The 23,997-nt window shown below is 46.9% G+C and overlaps 1 protein-coding gene across 1 annotated transcript in view; it reads right to left on the reverse strand.

Moving 5' to 3' along the window:
* The window catches only part of Nt5a (5' nucleotidase A), a 75,523-nt gene that overhangs the window by 2,658 nt on the left and 48,868 nt on the right, over window positions 1-23,997 (reverse strand). The window contains exon 3 of the mRNA XM_075698171.1: window positions 11,815-12,129. Within this exon, the coding sequence (XP_075554286.1) occupies window positions 11,815-12,129 (315 nt within the window). The remainder of the gene's footprint in view (window positions 1-11,814; window positions 12,130-23,997) is intronic.

A 23,997-nucleotide genomic window follows, 5' to 3' on the forward strand; every position in this document is an offset into this window, starting at 1 on the left:
AGTATACGTTGGCAGAACTGCGCAGAATGAGGGGCCAGCGGGCCAGCAAGAAAGCTTGGGGCAGTGCTGTCAGTGCAGTTGGTGGAGTCGTGTTTTGGAGGGTGTCGTGGCATAGAGCTATGGGCCTAGCCAATTCGTGTTTGGAGGGGTGGGAGGGCAACGAGAGAGGCACGCGAGGCTGACGATGCGGAGGGGGATGAGCGATGGTCGTTAAGGAGGTGCGGAGAGTGCAGCGGCTCGAAATTCTTTTTTAAAGCCTTACTAACAGCGTCGAGCTGAGTTTCGCTGTCACCAGCAATTTGACCTTCATTTGGCTGCAGCTGCGCTGTCGCCTTGGCAACGCATCATGTGACTCGCCTTGCAGAGTTCCGCGGCCGCCGCTGGCTTGGTGCATGCGCTCCCTGCAACTGGGTCGCCGCCTGACCCCGTGATTCACCGAGGGTCTGGCTAAGAGGAGCGCCGCGCTCGCCTAGTCAGTGCGAGCTTGGCCGAGCCGTCTTTTCTGAGCATTGCGTGGGAGCGGGATACCAAGCAGTGTCTGACCACACCCCGGATATCGCCCAGTGAGCTACTTCACTGCAGAGGGTCTGGCATGCAACAGGCCTCACACCATTGAGATCAACGTAGCAAACGCGTTCGTGCCCTGTCGGTTTGTGCTTTGACGCTGCGCATGTTTACGGCGTGTCTTTGCATGTCTAGCACTTGCACTTTCCCTGTGGCACAGCAGGCGTCGCACCGTCGAACGATGCATGTCTACCCAAGCTTAATCACAGTCATGTCTCACCACCAACTTAGGCACAGCCGTCATACCTGCCTTAACGACGATTGCGTACTTAAGTATAATAATTACAGCTACATCTAAAGTTAACCAAGTGAAACCAAGACTAAACTCTTTCGTTACTGTGTGAAAATTGTTTTTTATAGGCCTCTGAAAAAAATTACTTGCCGCTACAAATAATATTGCAGCATAGCATATTGTACATAATGACATGCTCTTTCCAAAAACATACGTTAGCAAACAAAAAAATTTATTAGGTAAAACATAAAACTCTAGGAAGCGCCACTTTTGCCGTCAGTTGATAAAAACAAAAATAAAAAACATGATATCTACAAAAACATTATTATCAAAGGAAATTCAGGATATACATTTCCAAGATACATAACCCAGGAATAGTGTATGAAAAAATAAATGCTCAGTATGCTGCGATTTCTTGGATACAAAAAAGAAACAAAGGCCAGTTCATTGCTCATGCAATGCAGTGAAGCAGTTCCTGGGTTTTGTGAAGCATAGGTGCACTCGGCACTTTTCCCACAAAAAGTCTAGTTTTTGTTCAACTTTGTGGTCCTCGTAACACATTTTGCAGTTCCGCCTATTTGGCATCTTCTGAGGATGGTCCGATGAGAAGTCCAAGGATTGTACTTCACCAGTTAGTCTAGAGTAACGCACCTCTTCCAGGACCGATCGCTCTCAGCATAGATTACAAGATTACGCATTCAAGCATATCTGTTTGCATTTTCGCTGGTTGTCTTTATCACCTCTGCAGAGAAGAAGAGTAGAAAGAAATCCCATGCAGTTGTAAACTGTCTTGCGCTGATCCATAGTGCTGGGCTGAGATGTGCTATGGATGGCGTTCTTTGCGTGAACGGAAGTTTCATTGCTGCCGATGGCAGCAGATCATAACCAAGCGAAGTATGCACCCTGAAGATAATCAGCAGAGTTTTCAGGTCATGCAAAAGATTGGAAGATAAGCACACACAAGGATGGAGACGACTCAAGGCTGTAAAGAAAACTCGCTGCTGAACAGCTGCGGTTGTCCCATGATGACTCAAAATACTGTCGCCATCAGAGCTTGAATCTGCTTTGCTGTCATTTTCAGAATCATAACTCGAGTCTTCATCACCAAATTGAAGTGTGGGTACAGCATAGCCGCACGGGACGACACCATGGGAGTGACTTTCGATAACTGTGCAGTGACATCGGCAGCGCCCCTTGCCGGGATTTTACGAGAGAATTGAAGCAGAAACTCCAGGAAACTGGTTGAAAATGTCAGGCCAACATGTTGGACATGCGGCGAACCTTCAGAAACACACTTTGGCGGAATCAAACGACTCAGACTCCAAACTAAAGCTCACAGAGAACAGCTGGCGTCATTTTCAGTTATTACTGCTCTGCACTGTCGGACAGCAGAGCCGGTGATATAATTTAATTCTTGACTGGCTGGGAGTCATTTGATCACAAAATTTTGATGCTATATGGTGCAATTGTGAGCAGCATGCTTTTTTCTCAAGCATGACAGAAGGTGACATACGCACTTCTTTTCGCTACAACATACGCACATTAGTTCGCAAAAATGTTCATCGAAAATCACGTCGCCAGAGTGTGAAAATTGAAACTGATTCTGAAAATGCAGTAACTGTACTAACTACTGAATGGACTTAAGTGGATAAAAAAACGGCTCCAACATGTCGAAATTGGAGATCTAAAGCATCAATCACCGGTGATGATTTGAATAGGCATGGTAACGAAAGAGTTAACCAGGTTAAACCAAGCCATCGTTTTGCATATCCAGGGTCGGCTGAGCTAAGCCGCAGCCACTTTTTCTTTTCAAGGACTTCGCATTCCATTACCTTTCAGCCAGACTTCGTCATAACCGATAATGCGGCATGAGAGCATCGTAGTAAGCGGGTTATTCCGTTACCGCAGTTGATGGTGCAGCAGCTTCTCGTTGTTATGTTAAAACCGCTATCGTTATGAGAAGGGGTGTGCAAATATCAAAATTTCCGAATACGAATCTAATACGAAGACTTAGCTTTGAATATTGTCACGTGGTGTCTTAACGTCACCACCACGTGATAATATCAAATCGAATATTGAATAATGATATGCACATGCATTTATTTGCAAGTTGAATTAATTTGTTACGTTGTAACATTGCAATTGCCTTGTCATTGTTAAAAAATTAGTAAGCCATTATACTAAAATGTGTATTAGGCTCAGGTTAACTTAGAAAATTTAGTAATCCCCGCCAGCTGTCCTCGCCAGCCTGTGCCTTATTGTACTACATCAATTGCCCGTAAACTCGGAGACATTTGACTCTGCGCCAGTCATCACTCACTGCACTTCCTGTCAAGCAATAAGCTCAGCATTGGGGGTGGCGCTGAAAAAGTGCACCCTCGCTGCCTGCACCCTCGCTCCCCTTGCTACTGAAAGGCCGGCTTTCCCTCAACGTTTAGACGTTCAGTGGCTAAATGTGCTCTACAAGCAAAATTTCAGTAGTAGCATGAAATCCCCCCAATATACTTGGATCAGATAGACACAAATGTTAAGAACCATGTTCGCTCCCACACCGCCAGCAATATGTTCGATTTGATTCGAATATTCGTATCCAACCGAATATTCGAACATTTTCGGATATCTATTTTTCGAATTTGGTATGACTTTAAAAATATAATATGATATTCAAGCTATTAGAAAATTCACACAACCCTAGTTATAAGTGGTTAGTGTGTATTTAGAACCTCCATATAATGAAGTGTGTTTAACACAACTTCAATATAACGAAATTTTACTGCCGCCGCAAAGTGATACCGAGACAATAACTGGAAACTTCTGCAGACGGAGATGGTCAAATGGTGAACTACAAGCAGCTGCCAACGAACGTGCCTCTCAAATCACACGCCATGCAAAAAAGATCAACCACCAGGGCTGAGCAGTGTCATGCTTTGCATAAAGTCCGTGTGCAATAAGATCCTATCGTGCCTCGCGCACTGTATGCTGTGGGTGGGAATGTCAGCTGAGGAGGATGGTGGCTTGATGAGCACCGTCTTCCTGCACGAGCTAAGGGAAAGGGGGGCGAGCTTGTGGTAATGCGATTAAGTGCACGTGAGGCCAAGCGGGGAGGAGGGGCACGCATCTCCTTTCTTTAGTGCGGCTGCGCATAGCTGTCAGCGGGGCTCAGCGCATGTCCTGATTTGGAGGTCACCTGCCACAGACGCTGAGGTGAAATGCCTTAAGGACAGAGTCGTCACTCTCGAATTCACCCTTGGCTTATGTAAAATATCTGGGACAGAAACACTTGACAGCAGCCAGTCATTTTCACGCCAGTTAAAAACAACTTCAAGGTGCGAGGATGCCGAAAACAGACTACGTAGATCAAATTAACTTTTTTTTTTTGGCATCAGCGATGAGGCCGGTGAAGCCTGGACGAGCAAAAAGTCATCAAACTCTGCGCTGAAAGGTTGGAGCTTACTTTATCAAACAACCAATTTGGATGAGTGCACAGAATTGGTCGACTTGCTCATGATAAATGCAGGCCAATAATCGCTAAGCTTGTCACATTTAAAGACAAACAGAACATTCTGGCTTCTGCAAGGAAGCTAAAAGGCTCCTCTGCTGAGCACTCACTTGGCAAGAAAGAAAACTGCCAGAACATGCAAAAGCACAGGACAAACCATGCAAACTGTCACTTGACAAAATGAGCATTAATAACAAGGAATACATGTACTAAGTTGATACTGACACCGGCGTACTATGTAGCAGATAGCTAAAAAAATCTATGGGTGCACGCATTCCTAAACTGAACCTTTATACTGACACATCTCACTCGCTCACAATATCGTACACTAACATATGTAGCATACTAACTAAGCGCAATATATTCTGTTCTTTGTTAGAAGATAGCAATCTTGACAGTCTAGCTTTAACGGAAACATGGCTGCACCACATTGTTTAAGATGGTGAAATTTTTACATAAAGTGACATATTCAGCATTTATCGGCATGATCGCAATGATAATGTCTTGCTTGCAATAAATAAAACTATTTCATTTTATGAAGTTGACACCTTGTCCTCGCTTGAGATTATCTGGGCTGCCTGTCAAATGACTTGTGAAAACATATTGGTTGATGTCTGTTACCACCCCCCTGAAATGCGCCTTCCATTTGTTGATAATCTATGTGAAAGCATGGCTACTGCCATGCAGAAATGTTCAACTAGTTATGTTCATCGGCTCAGTGATTTTAATTTTCCTCAAATCAACTGGCCATGCTTGTCATCATCGTGCAAGCACGCGACCAATTTCATTCAATTAACTCTGGACTTAAATCTCTGGCCTTCTAGATTTGGCACTAACTACTGCACCTGAAGTTGTGTGTCCTGTGTTAATTTCTGACGGTTTTAGTGACCATAAGCTGCTTCAGCTAACGCTCCAGCTACCAATGTTATTTACTGGATTTTAGTATAAAAAGATTTAGGATTATAACAAAGCTAACTATCGTTGCCATCAACACTGAACTTGAGCTTTTCTCAATCACTCATTTTTGCCATCTTTTTCCCAACATTCCGTTAAGGAAAACTGGATACTTTACAAAGACAAATTACTCGCTCTTGCAAACGAATATACAGTAGACTCCCTTTAAGACAAACTCCAAGGAATCATGAAAAGTGTTCGTCTTATCAAAAGTTCGTCTATCAGGAGTGCTTCTAAAGATGATGTTTGAGCATGCAGTCCAAATACCTCGTATATGAGAACAAATGAATGAAATGGCCTTTCAGGCAAAAAATAACTGCAATATAAGCATTTATTGCACTACTAGTGGTACACTGCACATTGCCCTAGTAAGGCATCAGGCACTGTTGACTGTTGCCCAGTCTGATATTTTCTTTTGTGCCTGTCGACAAAATCGTCTGGCTGCTACAAATGCAGACATCTCACTTAATTTTCTAAGATATTCCTCAGTGCGCTCGCATTGTTCAAAAAACTGCACTAAAGTATCCAGGCAACTGTCAGCTGCATTGCAGGTCACTTGTGCACATTCAGGCACAACATCCATCCTGTCAGCAGCAGCTTCTGATGGCAGGCCGAGCACCCCTTCAATTAAAGCTTCCAGTGTGTCAGCCGTACATGTTTGCACACCTTCATTAAAGCTGACATACGCACTCATGTCAATGGAGACACCCTTACTGCTCAGCGTAGAAACAATGCTGCTCTTCTCCAAGTTCACAGTAGAGTCCTCACTCATAGTATCGCAGTGATTCTGCACGCATGCCACGAAGGGCCTACTGCGTAGTTGGCGGTCAGCAAACGCGCGGAGGTTGGTAGTGCTGGCATGATGGCACTATCACGTGATCACCATTGAGAAAAAGCATTGGCTGCTTTTTTTCTCGCTCTTTCTCTTCGCCTTCTTTTTTTATTTTCGCTGGCTTTACTGGCCAGGCCACGCTTGGTCTTTCTCTCTCCCATTCTCTCTCTGCATCCTGTTTCCTCCCTGCAGTCTGCAAGTTCGGAGGACGCGAACCTGCTGTAGCGACAAAGAGGAGAGATCATTGCGGGAGGTGCTGCGGTGAGGGGGGGAAGGGGAGTAGCACAGCGCTGAAAACGCCTCGTATGAAGGGCTCATCGCATTGGTGCTGTGCAGGGCAGAGGGGGAGGGTCCAGTGATGGGGAGGCAAAGAAGAGAATGATCTTGAGGGCGCGGCTAATTCTTGTAGCCAGGCTGGGAGGAGTGAGTGAGGAAGGGTGGGAGAGGAGAGCGAGGAGCACCGGAACCTTCGCAGAAACACCGAGGTGGTTAGGCCTCCTTGTCTCCCCGCGTCGCACAGATTGTTGACAGTGCAGAAAAGCCTTGATTCATGTCTTTTTTTTTTTCTTTCTTTCCCCTAAAGTGCTGCTCGGATGGTCGAGTAAAGCTGCGCGGGTAAGGCGCAGCCGGCCGTGAAAGTTCATCTTATCCGATTAGCGCATGTGCAGTGTTCATATTATGTGGATTTTTTTTTTTTTTTTGCATTGACTCTATGGGAAACCAAACAAACGACTTCCACTGTTCATCTTAACCGAGGTTTCATCTTATGCGAGTTCATCTTAACGGGAATCTACTGTATTCCATACGTTTCGGCAGCCAACAACAAGACTAAACCATGGTTCAATAAAAAACTGCGGAAACTTCGTAATAAAAAAAAGCATCTGCACCACAATGCGATAAACTGTGCAAGCGAGTCCTCGTGGAGCAAGTACAAAACTTTTCTTAGTGAGTACACTTGTGCCTGAGAAAGAGTATGATTTACTCGAAACCTCAGCAGTCATGCCGGCATTACGGAATCGGGGTGTAGACGAGCTGTATGTAAAAATACTGAAAGATATATATAGCGGCTCCACAGCCACCGTAGTCCTCCATAAAGAAAGCAACAACATCCCAATAAAGAAAGGCGTCAGGAAGGGAGATACGATCTCTCCAATGCTATTCACAGTGTGTTTACAGGAGGTATTCACAAACCTGGATTGGGAAGAATTGGGGATAAAAGTTAATGGAGAATACCTTAGTACCTTGCGATTTGCTGATGATATTGCCTTGCTTAGTAACTCAGGCTACCAATTGCAATGCATGCTCACTGACCTGGAGAGGTGAAGCACAAGGGTGGGTCTAAAAATTAATCTGCAGAAAACTAAGTAATGTTTAACAGTCTCGGAAGAGAACAGCAGTTTACGATAGGTAGCAAGGCACTGGAAGTGGTAAGGGAATACATCTACTTAGGGCAGATAGTGACTGTGGATCCGGATCATGAGACTGAAATAATCAGAAGAATAAAAATGGGCTGGGGTGCGTTTGGCAGGCATTCTCAGATCACGAACAGCAGGTTGCCATTATACCTCAAGAGACAAGTGTATACCAGCTGTGTCTTACCAGTACTCACGTACGGGCAGAAACCTGGAGGCTTACGAAAAGGGTTCTACTTAAATTGAGGACGACGCAACGAGCTATGGAAAGAAGAATGATGGGTGTAACGTTAAGGGATAAGGGCAGATTGGGTGAGGGAACAAATGTGAGTTAATGACATCTTAGTTGAAATCAAAAGAAATGGGCATGGGCACGACATGTACTGAGAAGGGAAGATAACCGATGGTCATTAAGGGTTACGGACTGGATTCCAAGATAAGGGAAGTGTAGCAGGGCGCGGCAGAAAGTTAGGTGGGCATTGGTCATTAAGGGTTACGGACTGGATTCCAAGGGAAGGGAAGTGCAGCAGGGGGCGGCAGAAAGTTAGGCGGGCGGATGAGATTAAGAAGTTTGCAGGGACAACATGGCCGCAATTAGTAAATGACCGGGGTAGCTTGAGAAGTATGGGTGCGGCCTTTGCCCTGCAGTGGGCATAACGGGGCTGATGATGATGACACTTGTGCCTTACGCACTTCTAAAGACAACTACTTTGCTCACAACTTAATTTCGCTCCTGAAGACTAATCCGCGAAAATTTTGGCATACGATAACATCCAATCACAGTTCCGATATTTCCCTGCTAGACAACAAACAACCTTTTTCAGACGGGGAATGTTCATCGCTGTTCAATGCATTTTTTTCTTCTGTTTTTACAAGGGAAGACCATTCTGATATTCCAGTGGCTCCACATTACAATTACCCATTTGTGGCACCCGTAAATATCTGAACTGAAGGCCCCCCCCCCCCCCCATTGTTAGCCTCTTTAACAAACTTAATATAGCATCTGCCTGCGGTATTGACAATATTGACACGTGTACTTATCTTTATCGGGCGACCATGTTTCGCCGCCTGACAAATGTTATCGCACAGCGAGGGACGCGCCTTCATGTATGAGACTTTTCTGGAAAGTTATCGATGCTTCTATCCGCTGTCTGTTGTCGCCAAACCTTATGTTATCTGATTTCGTCGCCAGACGCGAATAGTGTAGAACTTTGTGGAAGGCACGCGGGTCCCAACGATTAGTCTGGAACATTGAACGACTGCTGTATAAAAGCGAATGCGCTTGGCCTACTGATCACATTTTCGACGATCACCGACCGTGTTCGCCACTATTGTTGTGCTATAAGCGTAGCCTGTTTTTGTGGGCGCAGGTTCACCCAATAAAAGTTAGTTTTGTCTTTCACAGTATTGCTACTGTGTTCTTCAACGTCACCACCACGTGACAATATTAACACTAAGTTATACAGTATCTATTTCAAGTGTCCTTTTGTACCCTATCTTCAAGCAGTCCTTATCGTCTGGTGTCTTGCCCGTTGACTGGCAGGTTGTGAAGGTTGTCCCTGTTTTTAAAGCTGGAGATGGACATGGGCCTGAAAACTATCGCCCAATATCACTCACATCTGTGTCATGCAAACTACTTGAAAACACAATCACCTCCCACATTTACTCGCACCTAGAAAAAAAAAATTTTCTTTCAGAAACAGCATGCCTTCAGGAAAGGTCTATCTTGTGAAACACAGTTACTGGAGTTCACCACCAATCTACACATCAGTCTGAACAACAGTCAACCAATTGACGCCATTTTCCTGGACTTCTCAAAGGCATTTGATCGCGTTGCCCACTGCCAGCTCATTTCTAAGATATCTCTTCTAGGTATCGTCTCACTAACACGTTCTTGGTTTAGAAAGTTCTTATCGCTTCATCGCCAATTTACCGTTGTTAATGTTTGTCCTCCTTCTATTACTGAGGTCACGTGTGGTCTACAACAGGGGAGTGTCTTGGGGCCTCTGCATTTCCTAATATTTATTAACGATCTCTCTTCAAACATTGCCTCTTGCAAACGACTATTTGCAGAAGACTGCATTGTTTACCGAGTAATTAATTCCATTAACAACCATACCACCTTGCAGCATGACCTTCTCATTATTACCGACTGGTGTAACATATGCAAAATGTCTCTTAACCCTTCCAAATGTAATATTACTATATCGTTCTCATGCAAGTGCAATAGCTCCATAGTCACATACAGCTTAAATAACACAACTTTGTCACATACCACTGCCTACAAATACCTTTGTGTAAACCTCACTAGTAACCTTTCTTGGTCTTGGCATATTAGTACAATTTGCACAACTGCCTTTAAAATGCTTGGCTTTCTGAGGCGCAACTTGCAAAGTTCATCTGCTGACGTGCATAAATTAGCATACCTGACGTTTGTAAGCCCGCAATCAGAATTTGCATCCGCTGTATCATCACCATAGCAAGAATATTTATTAACCATGCTGGAACGCACAAAAAACAGAGCTGCCCAATATATCACTCAGAATTTTGATCAGAACTCCAGTATAACGGAGATTAAGCTCGATATTTTTTTGCAGCCCCTAGACACCCGCCACAAGGTTGCTTTGCTCTGTCTACTTCACAAGTATGCTCATTACGATTAGCCATGCGTATTACCCCTCCAAACCCCCGCCTGTACGTCCTCAAGATTACATAATCATCTTAGCTTCAAGCGCATTCTTGGTAAAACTACTGCTTTCAATTTATCTGCTGTATCTCATATCATATCTCAATGGAATAGTCTTCCGGACGAAATCTTCTTGATAACTGATCGTAAAATATTTTGTGAACGTCTCTGCACACTTTTTACTTAATCTCCTTCCTCTTATTTGCTGTTATGCTTGAGCATTCTGTGCTTTGTTTTGTTTTTTTAGTTCAGCCTCTGTACAGTTGTGTTTGATTTATTTTTGAGTTTCTATTGTACTCAACAGCTCATTGTTACATTGCCCCCCTTACTCAATGCCTGACAGGGCCTGTAAGGTGTTTTCTAAATAAATAAATGTGGCAGAGCGGTCATGCTAAGATGGCGTGGCATGACCCACGTGTGCAGTACTGGAGGTGGCACAGCCTCGGCTCTCGGGCTAACAGCAGACAAAGTGCCACAGGGCACCTGTTACACAGGGTCGGAGTGGACGCGTGGCTTCGTACTGCCGATGTGAAGAGATCGTCAACATGGCACGAAACCACATCTTTTGTCGCAAACTCTCGAATTTAACAAAATGAATCGTTTTCTCACTCAATATTTGCTTACTCCAATTGCCCAATAATTAAAAAAGTTTTGCGTCCCCTCGCACATAAGAAAAATCCACCGCCGATTCTGCTTATCGGCATTAAAGGTCGAATTTCAATATAACGAAGCAATGTTACCAAATTTACCGACTTTGTTATATCTAGGTTTAAAAGTACTTTCATTGGAAAGGTGTGCGATTGCTGATCATTAAGGCAAGCATCAAAAGGGCTCATATCTGAGCCACGGTGTGGATGTTGAGGCGTTGGTTTTTATTCTGGCAAAGTAGAACCACATGGGGATGTAAAAAAAAATGTAGGCTTGTATGAAAACTACACTGCATCAATGTCAGCACTTAGTTTGTGAACAAAGCACGCACCCCACATGTTCGTTACTATATGGTCAGTGTTCATCTATGTGATCAGCCTGCAAGAACTGTTCAGACACAGGTAAATTCTGCTAATGCTGCTGCCAGATATGAAATGCTCGCATCTTTTCCTACCTATGTCTTTTGAAGTGTTTCCACAGGAACACGAAGAATGACTTAAGCTTGGTGTACTGACATAGCCACAAATAACACAGCCATGTATTGCTCCAGAATGGACTTTTTTCTCAAGATGTGCAAAGATCCATATGCAATGTGACAAGGATTTATAATATTTAAAGGATATGCAAAATGACAGCAAATTGAGGTACATGCAGAAAAAATTTTTGGAAAGGTGACAATTTGGGCAAATCGGTAATAAATTCAACTGTAAACTTTAGCACCACTAGACACAGTAAAAATAAGAACATGAACATAAAGAGAGGGGTGACATCTATCCATGCTGACGGTTAATTTGCTTATGGATAATGTTAGCCCCCAAAAATACCATTACAGGAGTGGTAATAAAGAACCTAAGAACTGTTCTAAGCAGAGTTTTCACTAAGTTTTAACACTGAGCAGTTGAAGGTGGGGGAAAGGGTGTGGCAAAAAAAAAAGGGCAGCAAATGAAATGTTTTCTAATCCCTGTTTTAAGCAATGGTACTACGTACCTGAAAAGTAAGGGAGGCATTGGAGAAGAAAGCTGGCTTGTTGGCGCCCACAATCACCAAGTCAAAGAGGTCACGCCACTGTGGGCCTAAAGCATGGGATGCAATGGCAAACGCAAGCAGAGGCTCTGAGCCAGTCAGAAGGAAAGTGCGGGTGCCGGCCCCTCGCAGGCTCTGGATCCAAGCCTTCACCGGCGGAGGGCACGGCCGGACCAGCACGTCGGGAGTCTGGAGCAAGGTCGTGGCTCGGGGCCCACCCGGACGGTAGAAGTGGGTCATTCCCTCCAAGAGGTCGTGCCAGAGAGGCTCCAGTGAGGCCTGCAGGCAAAAGCATCACAGCATTCACTAGCATATCCCCGCATAAAATAGCACAAATAAGACATAGACTGAGAAAGGAAGGACATAGAAATGCAGCGATGGCGTGGAGGCAGAGCATCTGCCTCGCATGCAAAAGGACCATGGTTCAAATCCCAGTGACACACAATTTTCCACCAGATTAAAAAAAAAATGTCTGCGTGTTGAGAAAAATTGCATAAACAGGCCTGGAGTGCGGCCTGATCCTGGTAACCAGAACTGGTAACGCGCTCCCTTACCAGAGCAGGATTGGCCACCCTGGTGCAGTACTTGGCCACAATCTCCTAAATGAATACTACAGAAGACCATATTCACACAATCAATCAGGTGACAGAGAAATGTGCGGAAATGAACCAACTCTTACATATAGCTTTCATTGATTATACGAGAAAGCGTTTGATTGGCAAGAGAAAGGAAGCGTAGCAGGGATCAACAGAAAGTTAGGTGGGCGGATGAGATTAAGAAGTTTGCTGGGACATGGCCACAATGGGCACATGACCGGAGTAGTATGGGAGAGGCCTTTGCACTGCAGTGGGCGCAGCCAGGTCGATGAGGAAGGACATGGCACATGCACTATGTGTTGTGTCCTTCCTCAGTCCAGATCCAACTTTACCTACATCGCCACAAGGCATTGTGCGGAGGGGAGGACATGGATCACACCATAGCACAAATAGCAATAGACTTGTACAAAATGCATAATAAAGAAGGAACAAAAATATGTAAATTATGTGATATTAATGCAAGAGGTATCTCAACGATGTCATTAATATAAATTTGGAACAACGGCCCTTGTGGTACACCACACATCACAGTTACCACAGATGATTTTGAGCCATTCAGAACTATGCTTTGTTGGTTACCATTTAAATACCTTTTTATCCAGTTAATAAAATAACTTTAAGGCTTATGTTTACAGAAAGCGTTGCAAATTCTAATAGGTTGTATGGTACAGTGTCGAAAGCCTCATAGAAATAGAGAAATACTGCATCATTGGGAAATTAGTGTCTAAGGAATGTGAAATGTAATGCTCAAATTCAGCTAGCTACGTAACAGATGAGCGTTCATGTCTAAAAACATGCTGGGATGATGTAAAGAAGCTGGCCGAATCAAGGTATTTGACCATTTCACTGTAAATGATGTGCTCGAATTGCTTTTAACAAGATGGGCCTTTATAATTTTCAGCAAGTTCTTTGTCCCTTGATTTTTGTACCAATATGACATGTGCAACGTTTCAGTCATGCGGAACAATTCCAGCATTAAGTGTGATTTCATATATAGTGCTCAAATACTTTGCAATGGTACTATGAAAGTTTTTGAGAAAAACCGGCGATAATCCATCACAAGCAACTGTCTTATATATCTATCTGTTGTAGCAAGCACTGAACACTACTAATGTCAACTACAGAATATTGCCAGGAAAAGGCGCAATTTGCACAACTTCCTAGCAATTGTGGGCAGCACAAGCGCCCATCTTCCCCACGTCATCGCATCGAGAGCCGGCACAGACACGAAAGAAGCACACTACACCCTCTCCCGATTCTCCCTCGCTCTCACGACGCGTGCACGCACCCTTCATCCCCGACTTGCGGGCAGGTAGCTGACGGGCGAGGAAGACATTCCCCTCCCCCAGGTAAAAAGGTACAAAACAGGACAACCGGGGGAGACCCTCGCTCTTGGATGCCGGACACCTGTACCACCTGGACGGGATCACCTGCCGCAACCCGTGAGTGACCTCGTTTGCCTGACCCACCCAGGCAACGAGGCAAGCCTATTTATCACTAAGAGGACGTCCCTCTGCGAGTGTTCATTATTGCTGGTAGCAATAAATGTTATTACAGTTGACGTCGCTGGTTGCCTTATTCGTTTGAACCCGATGTAGCCACAATTCCCCCGCTATGGGTTGGGAGGTCCACAAAGCGACTGCATGGGGCTAGGTCCAGAGCTCATCTTCAGCCCTAGCCGCACGCAGAGTGGAACCCCCCCACAATATGGCATACCACAATGTTGAATCCCTCCCATTCTCACTTCACTACACTGCAATGTGCACTTTCTCTGGACTACTTGCACTCTTCTGGTCTGCCCATTGGGATGCACACAAAGGCAGTGCTGAAACGTTCCAATGGCCATAATGCTGTAGAAAAGACCGCTTGGTTGTGCATCCCCCCCCCAAAGGAATCAACAGTGCAGAAGATAGAATGGAGTCGCTCTGTCCCAACTTCTGCACTGTTCGTTCCCAGTTTGATATGCATTAAATGGCTTGCACCAGCACCTTCCTGCATCTCACACACTGCTTCCCCTTCCGATTCAATGCGCCAGCAATGGTAGAGGATAAGTGAAAGATAATTTAGTTGAATTTTATTGACATAATTTACAAAATATAGAATTGCAATAATGCATCTGAATGCCTAGCCTGAGGCTAGTTGGGATTCATTCAAGTATAATTATGAAAGTACACATGTCAACAAAGGTTTAAACGCAAGAGTTTCAACCATGGCCCAGTTGTGCCTGAGACATGTAAGTACTCAAGAAAAGTTCAGGAAAACAATTGGCTGAGGTTCAACTCTTGTGAACCTAGTTATCATGAGCAAAAGGTCTTTTTGACTTGGTTTTGCAAAGAATATGCACACAGTGTTTCATTAAAGTTAGGCCACAGTCTTGCACATACATTACACATGCTGCCAAACAGGTTGTCCGTGAAGTCGCGGTGAAACCTGGCCATTGCAATCGAGCTTGCCGCCAGCCGCAGGGTGTGTTTCATCACACGTTCATTGTGGGTGCCGTTGCTGGTATTCACGTCTCCTTCTCCTTGTGGTTCGTGTCCCTGAACGACGGCGGCAGTTGCAGTAGCTTCGACCTTGGCACGCTTCTACGCTTGGTAAGCTTCTCTATAACGTGCTAATTTGGCCTCTCTTTGCTCCAGCATTTCAGCAGGCAACTAGGCCTTTGCTTGAGATCTCGCAGCTTGCCGTCTGGCTATACTGTACCTACTGGATGAGTGGATTCAGCTTGTCGCTTGCGCTAAAGGACATGCACAGACGGCCCAGCCGGCATGCCATCCATGGCGAGACTGAACAACCAAGCGCCGGCAAAGCAGCCATTAAAGGCGCCTTTATAGTCTGGCACTATCGGCGCATCAGAGCACGTTGGCTGCGTCTGGTTACACTGGCTGTGCCAGTGCGTTGAACCATCAGTCGAACTATAGATCCTGTTGTTCTCCCCAATGTGACGTAATATGTGTGTGCGCTCACACTACGTCAGACTATATTTAGCCCTTCAACCCACGCTTAGTCACGTGGTACAGCAGTGGCAAGGCTCCGAGCAAGCGCAGCTGTCACACCTGCCACACTTGTGCTCCGGCAGGTCAAGATCATTGTGACAAAATGAATGACCTTGAGAGGCACGGTGTGGTAGAGCTTTCACTCTAAAACAATGTGACCCAGTATCAGCTATGTCAAGGCAGTTGTGTGAGCTGTCATGTTACATGTACAAATAATCAACTTTCTGCTATCTTGTTTACGCATGTTTTACAGGAACCTTCTTCTCCCCTGTGTTTTTCTTAGCTTGTATTTTCCCCAGAGCCACAGAACATTTCAGGTGTCCACTAGGTAGTGAGACAGTTGTGATGCCCGCATCCCTGCATTTCCACCCTCCTTTTATCCTTAACAACTACTACTATTAACACTCGGCTTTAGGTGAAAACTATTCAGTTGTATAGCACAACTCTATAACACACATTGCCACAATGTGAAACCCTGTTACAAGTAGCAGCATAGGCCTAAATTACATCTTCTGGTGTCTTGTATACGGCAGCAGAAACATAAGCCTTAATGAGCAATGCCTGGAGCGTTGGGTAAGCTGCCTCTTTATTCTACCACCGTGGATGTAACGTTGTGATGTGTGGTGTGCGACATGGTGCGGTGATTGGGACGGTCAGGAGCAGACGACAAGGAGTGCACGCGCAAAGGCAAATTCCGTGCTGGAAGGAGAAAAACGACAACGCGGAAGAGCGTCCGGCACGTGAACGCGCGGCGCAAGAAAAAAGAAGAAAAGCAAACCAATTAGGAAAGACCACGGGGCGTCAGGCAGCCAATCGGAGAATGCCTAATCGGCCAGAGAGAAGAAAAAGCGTGGTGCGCTGGCAGACGCTGGGGAGACGCCGGGGAGACTCCGGGAGAGTTCCAGGAAGCGACGCCAGGAGGAGGTCAACCACCGGACCGGGAGTTGAAGAAGGCCGTCGGGTTCCGGACCTGAGCCAAAAGAACTTCCCCCGCCCGGAGCATCCTGCCTACCCGTTCCTGTGCGTCGCCCGTCTACCCGAGCGTGCCGCCAGCTGCTGAAGGCTGGTGAGCTTCTGCGCCTGTGGGCAGGACGAGACCAGTCGGGCTACGGGCCCGAGTTCTACGCCAGCTGCCCGGCCAGAACGCCGCCCCCGTCTGTCGTGCCGCCTGCTGCCCGAGGCTGGTGTTCGAGCTTCTGTGCCCGTGGGCAGGACAAGAGCAGTCGGGCCAAGGGCCCGAGCTCTACACCCAGCTGCCCGTCCAGAACGCCACCGCTGTCTACTCGTGCCACCAAGCCAGAGCTGGCCAGCTCCGGTCACCCGGTCAACCAACTTACACTACGACCGGCTGGTGAGATGTGCTCACCACGACTGGTGAGACCGGCGCCACTCCTTTCGTCAGCTTGTCGCCGCGTCACTGTGTCGATACTGTTGTGTGTCCCTGCCGTCGTGGCAAGCCCGGACTCGCGCACTAGTTAGCTCCATACTAGCCCCAAGTGTGTTTCTTTCTGCGATTATGTCTATTTGAGTGTTTCTTTTATGTTTTCTATTTTCTTCTATTTATTTTAAGCCTTTTTTTGTTCCATTAAAAGTTTGTGTGTGTTCGAAACCAACGGCTTTGTCCTCAATTGGGTTGTCGGAGGCTCCGCCTAAGAGAACCGTTAAAACATTTGAGTGCACGAACCTTTGCCCCCATATTAGGGTCATCACAAATGTTTAGCGGAGGGTTTGCTCTGGTGGTAAGACGCAGCCCAGAATGCGCATCAGCAGTACCAGGTGCATGCAGAATGGAAGCACTAATGACACTAGCAAGAATCCTTTCACAGATGCCACCTGTAACCGAATTCATACAATTTCATAGGAAACAGACATTAACATGTTCACCGCAGCAACACTTTTTGAAGTCGTCATTTTTGTGTGTGGCCCACCCGTGGGTAGCTTTTGATATTCCTCTAATGCAACCCACTGGTTCTCATTAGAAAACCCTCAAGGGGCAGAAAAATGGCTTGACAACACGCCAAATGAAAAGCAACAAACTTGTTTCCTCTTTGATTTCTAGCAAAGAAATCACTTGCACATTGCAGCAAACCTTGCACAACCCCACAGGGGGAACAAGCAGTAGGGATCATAAGACTCAAGCAAGAAATGGCCGTGAAGATCATTATTTTAACCATAATGATTGCTTTCACTGAATATTTATTACCACGAACATTTCCAAGATATCGCCATCCCCCCGAAATATGATAGTGAATTATTGTAATTGTCATAAATAAGGAAGCACGCAAAAAAGGAGGTCATTATTCATTTAATTTTACTGATTTACTTTCAGGGCCATTAGAGCATTACAGAAAGGAGTAGATGACAACAAAAAATACACCATAGTGAGAACAATAACAAGTAGTTCAACGAAGGTAACCAAGAAACCTTGTTGCCATGCTCGGTTTGGTAGTGTGCACATAAGTTTGTAAGGCACTCGGCTATCTCTAAGGCAGAGTTGTAGAATTGGGGATGGCCTTTAATATATTGTCTGTGTACCCGCACTGGTATAGGCTATATTTTAGGCTATTCGTAGCACTGCATTTGGCAAGGGCCACAACTGATTTGGGAGCAGCATGACAAATCTTTTTGCTGTGTGGCTGATCTGAACATGGCCTATGATCACATTATGATTAAAAGGACTTCAATTATGACTCCGTGACAACAATGTCAACTGGGTTCTACTACACTCTTCTTCTGTACGTGGTCAGACCAATGATGGTTTTTGCACATGAGAATCACCAATTACGATTTTTGAGAGGGGCTCTCCTTAACTGTATGACTGTACAAAGCAATAAATATCCATACATACATCACTCTAAAGTCACCTGGAGAGACTTGATAAATAGGCATTTGCCTGGCAGCAGAGAAAGGTCAGTTCTTACAAAGCGGTAAAGATTGCCTTCTTCCGAATTTCATGCTTAAAACTTCTGTGCCAGAGCCTTATGTTATTTCACAGATTTCTAAGCTTTTCGCCCCTTTGAGCAACTTCATGCTAAAAAAAAGTTATCAGAGCTGATGATGTTGTACATTTGGCACCTTCAGAATACAATATTGACACGCGTACTTTATCGGGCGACCACGTTTCGCCACCTAACAAATGTTATCGCACAGTGCGGGACGTGCCTGCATGTATCTGAAGTTTCTGGAAAGTTATCCATGCTTCTATCCGCTGTCCGCTGTCGCCGAACCTTATGTTATCTGATTTCACCGCCTGAGGCAAATGGTGTAGAAATTTGTGGAAGGCACGCGGGTCCCAACGATTAGTCTGGAACGTTCGACGACTGCTGTATTAAAGCCGACGCGCTTGACCCGCTGATCAGATTTTCTACGATCGCTGTTGTGCCATTACAACCAGCCCGGAATCCGAATCTACAAGATGCAGAATTTATCCTGCGAACGCCCTTTGGACAAACCCGGGGTTGCACCGAAAGGCACAGCGCCCTAAACTCTCCCTTGACAAGTCAAGATGCTGAGCCGTCAGGCAGCGGCATCCTGAGGAGAAGCATCGGCAAGCGACATGTCCAAACGTGCAACAAAGTGGTAGACAGCCCGGCGCCGTATTTCCTTTTGCCTGGAGGTCACCGCGCGCGGCAACTTTGAACCGGGTGGCCAGCGCAGTCGCTGGTTGGACCTCTTGGACGACCGTCGAGTGCTGGCTTTGTATTGGGCCATTTGAGTGACAATCGTTTCTCGGGGCTTTATAAGCCCCGACACCACCGCCGGGAGAACCGGATCCACCGACCCACCGGGAGCAGAGTGCCGCTCTCGAGTGGAGGGAGATGTGTCACGCGTTGCAGTCTCGCCGAACGTCGCCGTGCAGGAACAGTCGCATTTGCTGTGAGCTCTCGGCCCTCGTGCTGATCCGATCTTGTCCTGTATAATGACCTGTATATAGTGTATAAAGTCCCTTTTGTTATCCTCACCGACGCCTGACTCGGAGTCTTCGCTACCAACGCTCTGTCACGAAACGGGTGACGAGCGCTACAGGACCACCTCAGAGTCGCAACACGAGCTGGCAACGCTCTGTCACGAAACGGGTGACGAGCGCTACGGGACCACCTCAAAGTCATAATAGTGGATGGCAGCTACGGGATTGACCGGCATCGGCTACCTCGGCGCGGTGAGTGCCTGAGGTTTACCTCCAACACCAGACTTTCTCTGACACAGGTTATAGTAGCTTAGGGAAGGATTTGGTGTTGCATTGTGTTAACCTTGTGTGTTTCAAGCCTAGTGAGAGTGTTTTGAAAACCAGGGGATGCTGAGGGGGTAAACAGGGCAGTGTGTGAAATACTTGCGGATGTCTTACTAGTAGCATTATAGTAGCGTACGGCAGGTATATTCAAAAAGGGTAAACAGCAGAAGGACAGTGTGAACGATGGAGAAGTACAAGGTCAAAGAACTTCTCCAAATTTGTGAGGAGTTGGACATTGAGTTGGGCTCAACCAAAAGAAAGAATGCGATCGTTGAGGTCATGAGGACTGAGGATGTAACGGCTGAGGAAGCCGAAGAGGCCTGGGCGGATATCAATGAACGTCGGGAGCGGCAGGCAGAAAAGGAACGTCGTGAGGAGGAAAAGAGGGAGAAGGAACGTTGTGAGGAGGAAAGGAGAGAAAAGGAACGTCGCGAGGAAAGGAGAGAGAAGGAGAGTCGTGAGCACGAGCTTAAGATGAAAGAGTTGGAGACCCGAAATAGCGCGCCGGCGCCTAGTCTCACCTCTAACGTTCCAAAAATATGTGATCAACTTCCACCCTTTGTCGTCGGAGAGGATATGGCCAAATACCTCGTGAAATCTGAGCACGTGTGCGAACGGAATAGCATTGAGCGATCCCTCTGGGCACAGAATCTGTTAGCCTTGCTTCCTGGGGAGGCATCGGATGTAATAACTTGCTTATCGAAAGAGGCGTTTGAGAGCTACAGTGATGTGAAGGAAGCGCTACTGCGGAAGTATAAATTGTCGCCTGAAGCTTTCCGGCAGAGGTTCCGGTATGCAAAAAAGGGCAGGGAGTTGAATGTTGACTTCGCGTTTCATCTAGAAGCCGACCTGGTGGAATGGCTGAAGGGCGAAGAGGTTTACGACGACCGCGACAAAATCGTCAAATGCGTCGCGTTGGAGCAGTTCTACCGTTGCATTGATGAGGATGTCAGGCTCTGGCTGCAAGATAGGCTAAAGGAGGTTAAGCTAAACAAGGCCGCAGAGTTAGCGGAAAAGTATTACACCCGCCGCAGCTTGCACAGCAAGGCAGTGTGCGTAGAAAAAGCAGATAGGAGAGATGGGTTTTCCGGGAAGCCCAACGAACGAAAGCAAATCACGCGTCGCGAGTTTCGGGAAGACGAGTCCCTAACCAAAGAAACTGTAAGGGAAGGACAGAATGCATCTCAGAATGATAGCGATGGTCCCACACAGCGAAACGATACGATGCGTTCTTTTGAAAAACGGAAACCGTTAACCTGCTACAATTGCAAAAAGCAAGGGCACATCGCTGCGAACTGCGAAGAGAAAATTGCTTTTGCAACAATACAGGAAACTCACAAAAACATACGACTATTGGAGCCATATGTGCAGGAAATTAAGGTAAACGGCAAGAAGTGCCGAGCACTTCGGGACTCTGCAGCAACTATGGACATTGTCCACCCATCTTTCGTCTCCTCGAGTGATCTTACGGGAGAGTGAGCTAGGATACGACAAGTGGCCGAGGAGGAGAGTGTCTGTTTACCGATCGCAACGGTTATCATTGAAGGAGAGTTTGGGAAACTTAACACAGAAGCCGCTGTGTCTGCCGCCCTCCCGGAGCACTTTCCCTACCTCTTCTCAAATAGCTCAAGTAAAACTCTTGCTTGGGCTACTTGGTTCATGCTTGAAGTAGTAAAGGCAAGGCGCAGAAGACCAGGAATTAGGAAGAAGAACACAAACGACAGGACCGGCGCCACTCGAGACTGGCAAGCTGAGACGGCGATCAGGTTGACGCACAAAATGGCAGGATCGGTGCGGAAGCTTTGTTGAAAGAAAGAGCCCAATGTAGAAGAAATATGCTAAAGTAAAACTCTTGCTTGGGCTAGTTGGTTCATGCTTGAAGTAGCCAACTAGCCCAAGCAAGTTTTACTTGAGCACATTTCTTCTACATTGGGCCCTTTCTTTCAACAAAGCTTTCGCACCGATCCTGCCATTTTGTGCGTCAACCTGATCGCCGTCTCAGCTTGCCAGTCTCGAGTGGCGCCGGTCCTGTCGTTTGTGTTTTTCTTCCTGAGTCCTGGTCTTCTGCGCCTTGCCTTTACTACTTCAAGCATGAACCAACTAGCCCAAGCAAGAGTTTTACTTGAGCATATTTCTTCTACATTGGGCCCTTTCTTTCAACAAAGCTTTCGCACCGATCCTGCCATTCTGTGCGTCAACCTGATCGCCATCTCAGCTTGCCAGTCTCGAGTGGCGCCGGTCCTGTCGTTTGTGTTCTTCCCGAGTCCTGGTCTTCTGTGCCTTGCCTTTGCTACTTCAAATAGCTCAGAGCAGCTGCTGAAGGATCAGGGCAAATCATTCTTTGCCAACGTGGCGTACATGGCCCTCACGCGATCCAAAGCACACCCGCTGTCGAGAGAACTTGACTTTGCGTCGGTGAGCGCACAGCGGTGCGGCACACGGACCGATCAAGGTAACTTAAGTGGCGAGCAGGCACGGGAGAGGCAGAGCTCGGAGGCTGGCCTGGGCGAGCGTGTCCTGGAAGTGAGTGGGAGTGACACGTGCAGTGCTAGCCGCGATATGGACGCGACGTCGCAGTTAGGCAACGCAGGCTCCACACTCACTCCGGTTTCCGCCAGCTGGCAGGAGCAGGCTGCAGTTGAAAGGGAAACTCTGATTCACGAGCAACAGGAAGACTGCTCAATAGCCGATCTGAGGAAGAGCGTCATACGGGAAGTGAAAAAAAAGAGGGTTTCATTTTACGAGGAATCTGGCTTATTGTACCGCTGCTACACGGATAAGCAGGGTCGCAAATATAAGCAGCTTCTGATTCCTCGAAAATATCACCGAAAAAAATGAATGACCTCACTTGCTTCCTCAGTAGTATGTTTTCGGTCCAAGTGATTTAAAGGGGACCATTCTATTTGTCATTATTATTGCTGATTATTAGTTCCTGATATTTTGGTGTGTTGTTAATTTGAAAAATGGTTGTTTGAGCCTTGTGTACCAGATCGTACACCTGCCTCTTGTTGGAGCGGGAGCAAAAAGGGGGATAGCAATTTAGTTAGGTTGATTTGGAATATGGCCTTGGCTGGTGTTTGACGGGAGACAGAGGGCACTTGTTCAAGTTGGGTGTTGCCTTTTGCCGGTCGGTTTTGCAAGCTGCAGAACGACCAACCGGGACCAGTGGCGAGAAGCAAGGGCTTAGGAACGACCCGAGCGGAGCTGGTCGAGGTGCCTTGGCGACAACGCGGTGAGCAGAGCTCCTGTCCTGGCGTGTGGGACCTGGGCACATGAAGTTACCTGGCGTCCGGACATTGGACGTGAACTTGTACGAGCCTGACGAACGTGCGCACATGGCATCCGAGCCACGTGGAGGCAGCTCGTCTTCCCGGTGTCTTATCTGATGGCCGGGATGCTGTTGTGCCATTACCACCAGCCCGGAATCCGAATCTACAAGATGCAGAATTTATCCTGCGAACGCCCTTTGGACAAACCCGGGGCTGCGCCGAAAGGCACAGCGCCCTAAACTCTCCCTTGACAAGTCAAGATGCTGAGCCGTCAGGCAGCGGCGTCCTGAGGAGAAGCATCGGCAAGCGACATGTCCAAACGTGCAACAAAGTGGTAGACAGCCCGACGCCGTATTTCCCTTTTCCTGGAGGTCACCGCGTGCGGCAACTTTGAACCGGGTGGCCAGCGCGGTCGCTGGTTGGACCTCTCGGACGACCGTCGAGTGCTGGCTTTGTATTGGGCCGTTTGAGTGACAATCGTTTCTCAGGGCTTTATAAGCCCCGACGCCACCGCCGGGAGAACCGGATCCACCGACCCACCGGGAGCCGAGTGCCGCTCTCGAGTGGAGGGAGATGTGTCACGCGTTGCAGTCTCGCCGAGCGTCGCCGTGCAGGAACAGTCGCATTTGCTGTGAGCTCTCGGCCCCCGTGCCGATCCGATCTTGTCCTGTATATAGTGTATAAAGTCCCTTTTGTTATCCTCACCGACGCCTGACTCGGAAGTCTTCGCTACCAACGCTCTGTCACGAAACGGGTGACGAGCGCTACAGGACCACCTCAGAGTCGCAACACGAGCTGGCAACGCTCTGTCACGAAATGGGTGACGAGCGCTACGGGACCACCTCAATGTCGTAATATCGCGGACCGTGTTCGCCGCTATCGTTGTGCCATAAGTGTAGCCTCTTTTCGTGGGCACAAGTGCGCCCAATAAAAGTTAGTTTTGTCTTTCACAGTATTGCTACTGTGTTCTTCAATGTAACCACCATGTGACATCTGGTGGAGGTGCTTTTTGTTCATGTACCGGATGCCGCCGACAAGCCGTGATCCAAGCCCGG

This window comes from Dermacentor variabilis, chromosome 7, assembly GCF_050947875.1.
Source record: "Dermacentor variabilis isolate Ectoservices chromosome 7, ASM5094787v1, whole genome shotgun sequence".
In the NCBI taxonomy this organism is placed as follows: domain Eukaryota; kingdom Metazoa; phylum Arthropoda; class Arachnida; order Ixodida; family Ixodidae; genus Dermacentor; species Dermacentor variabilis.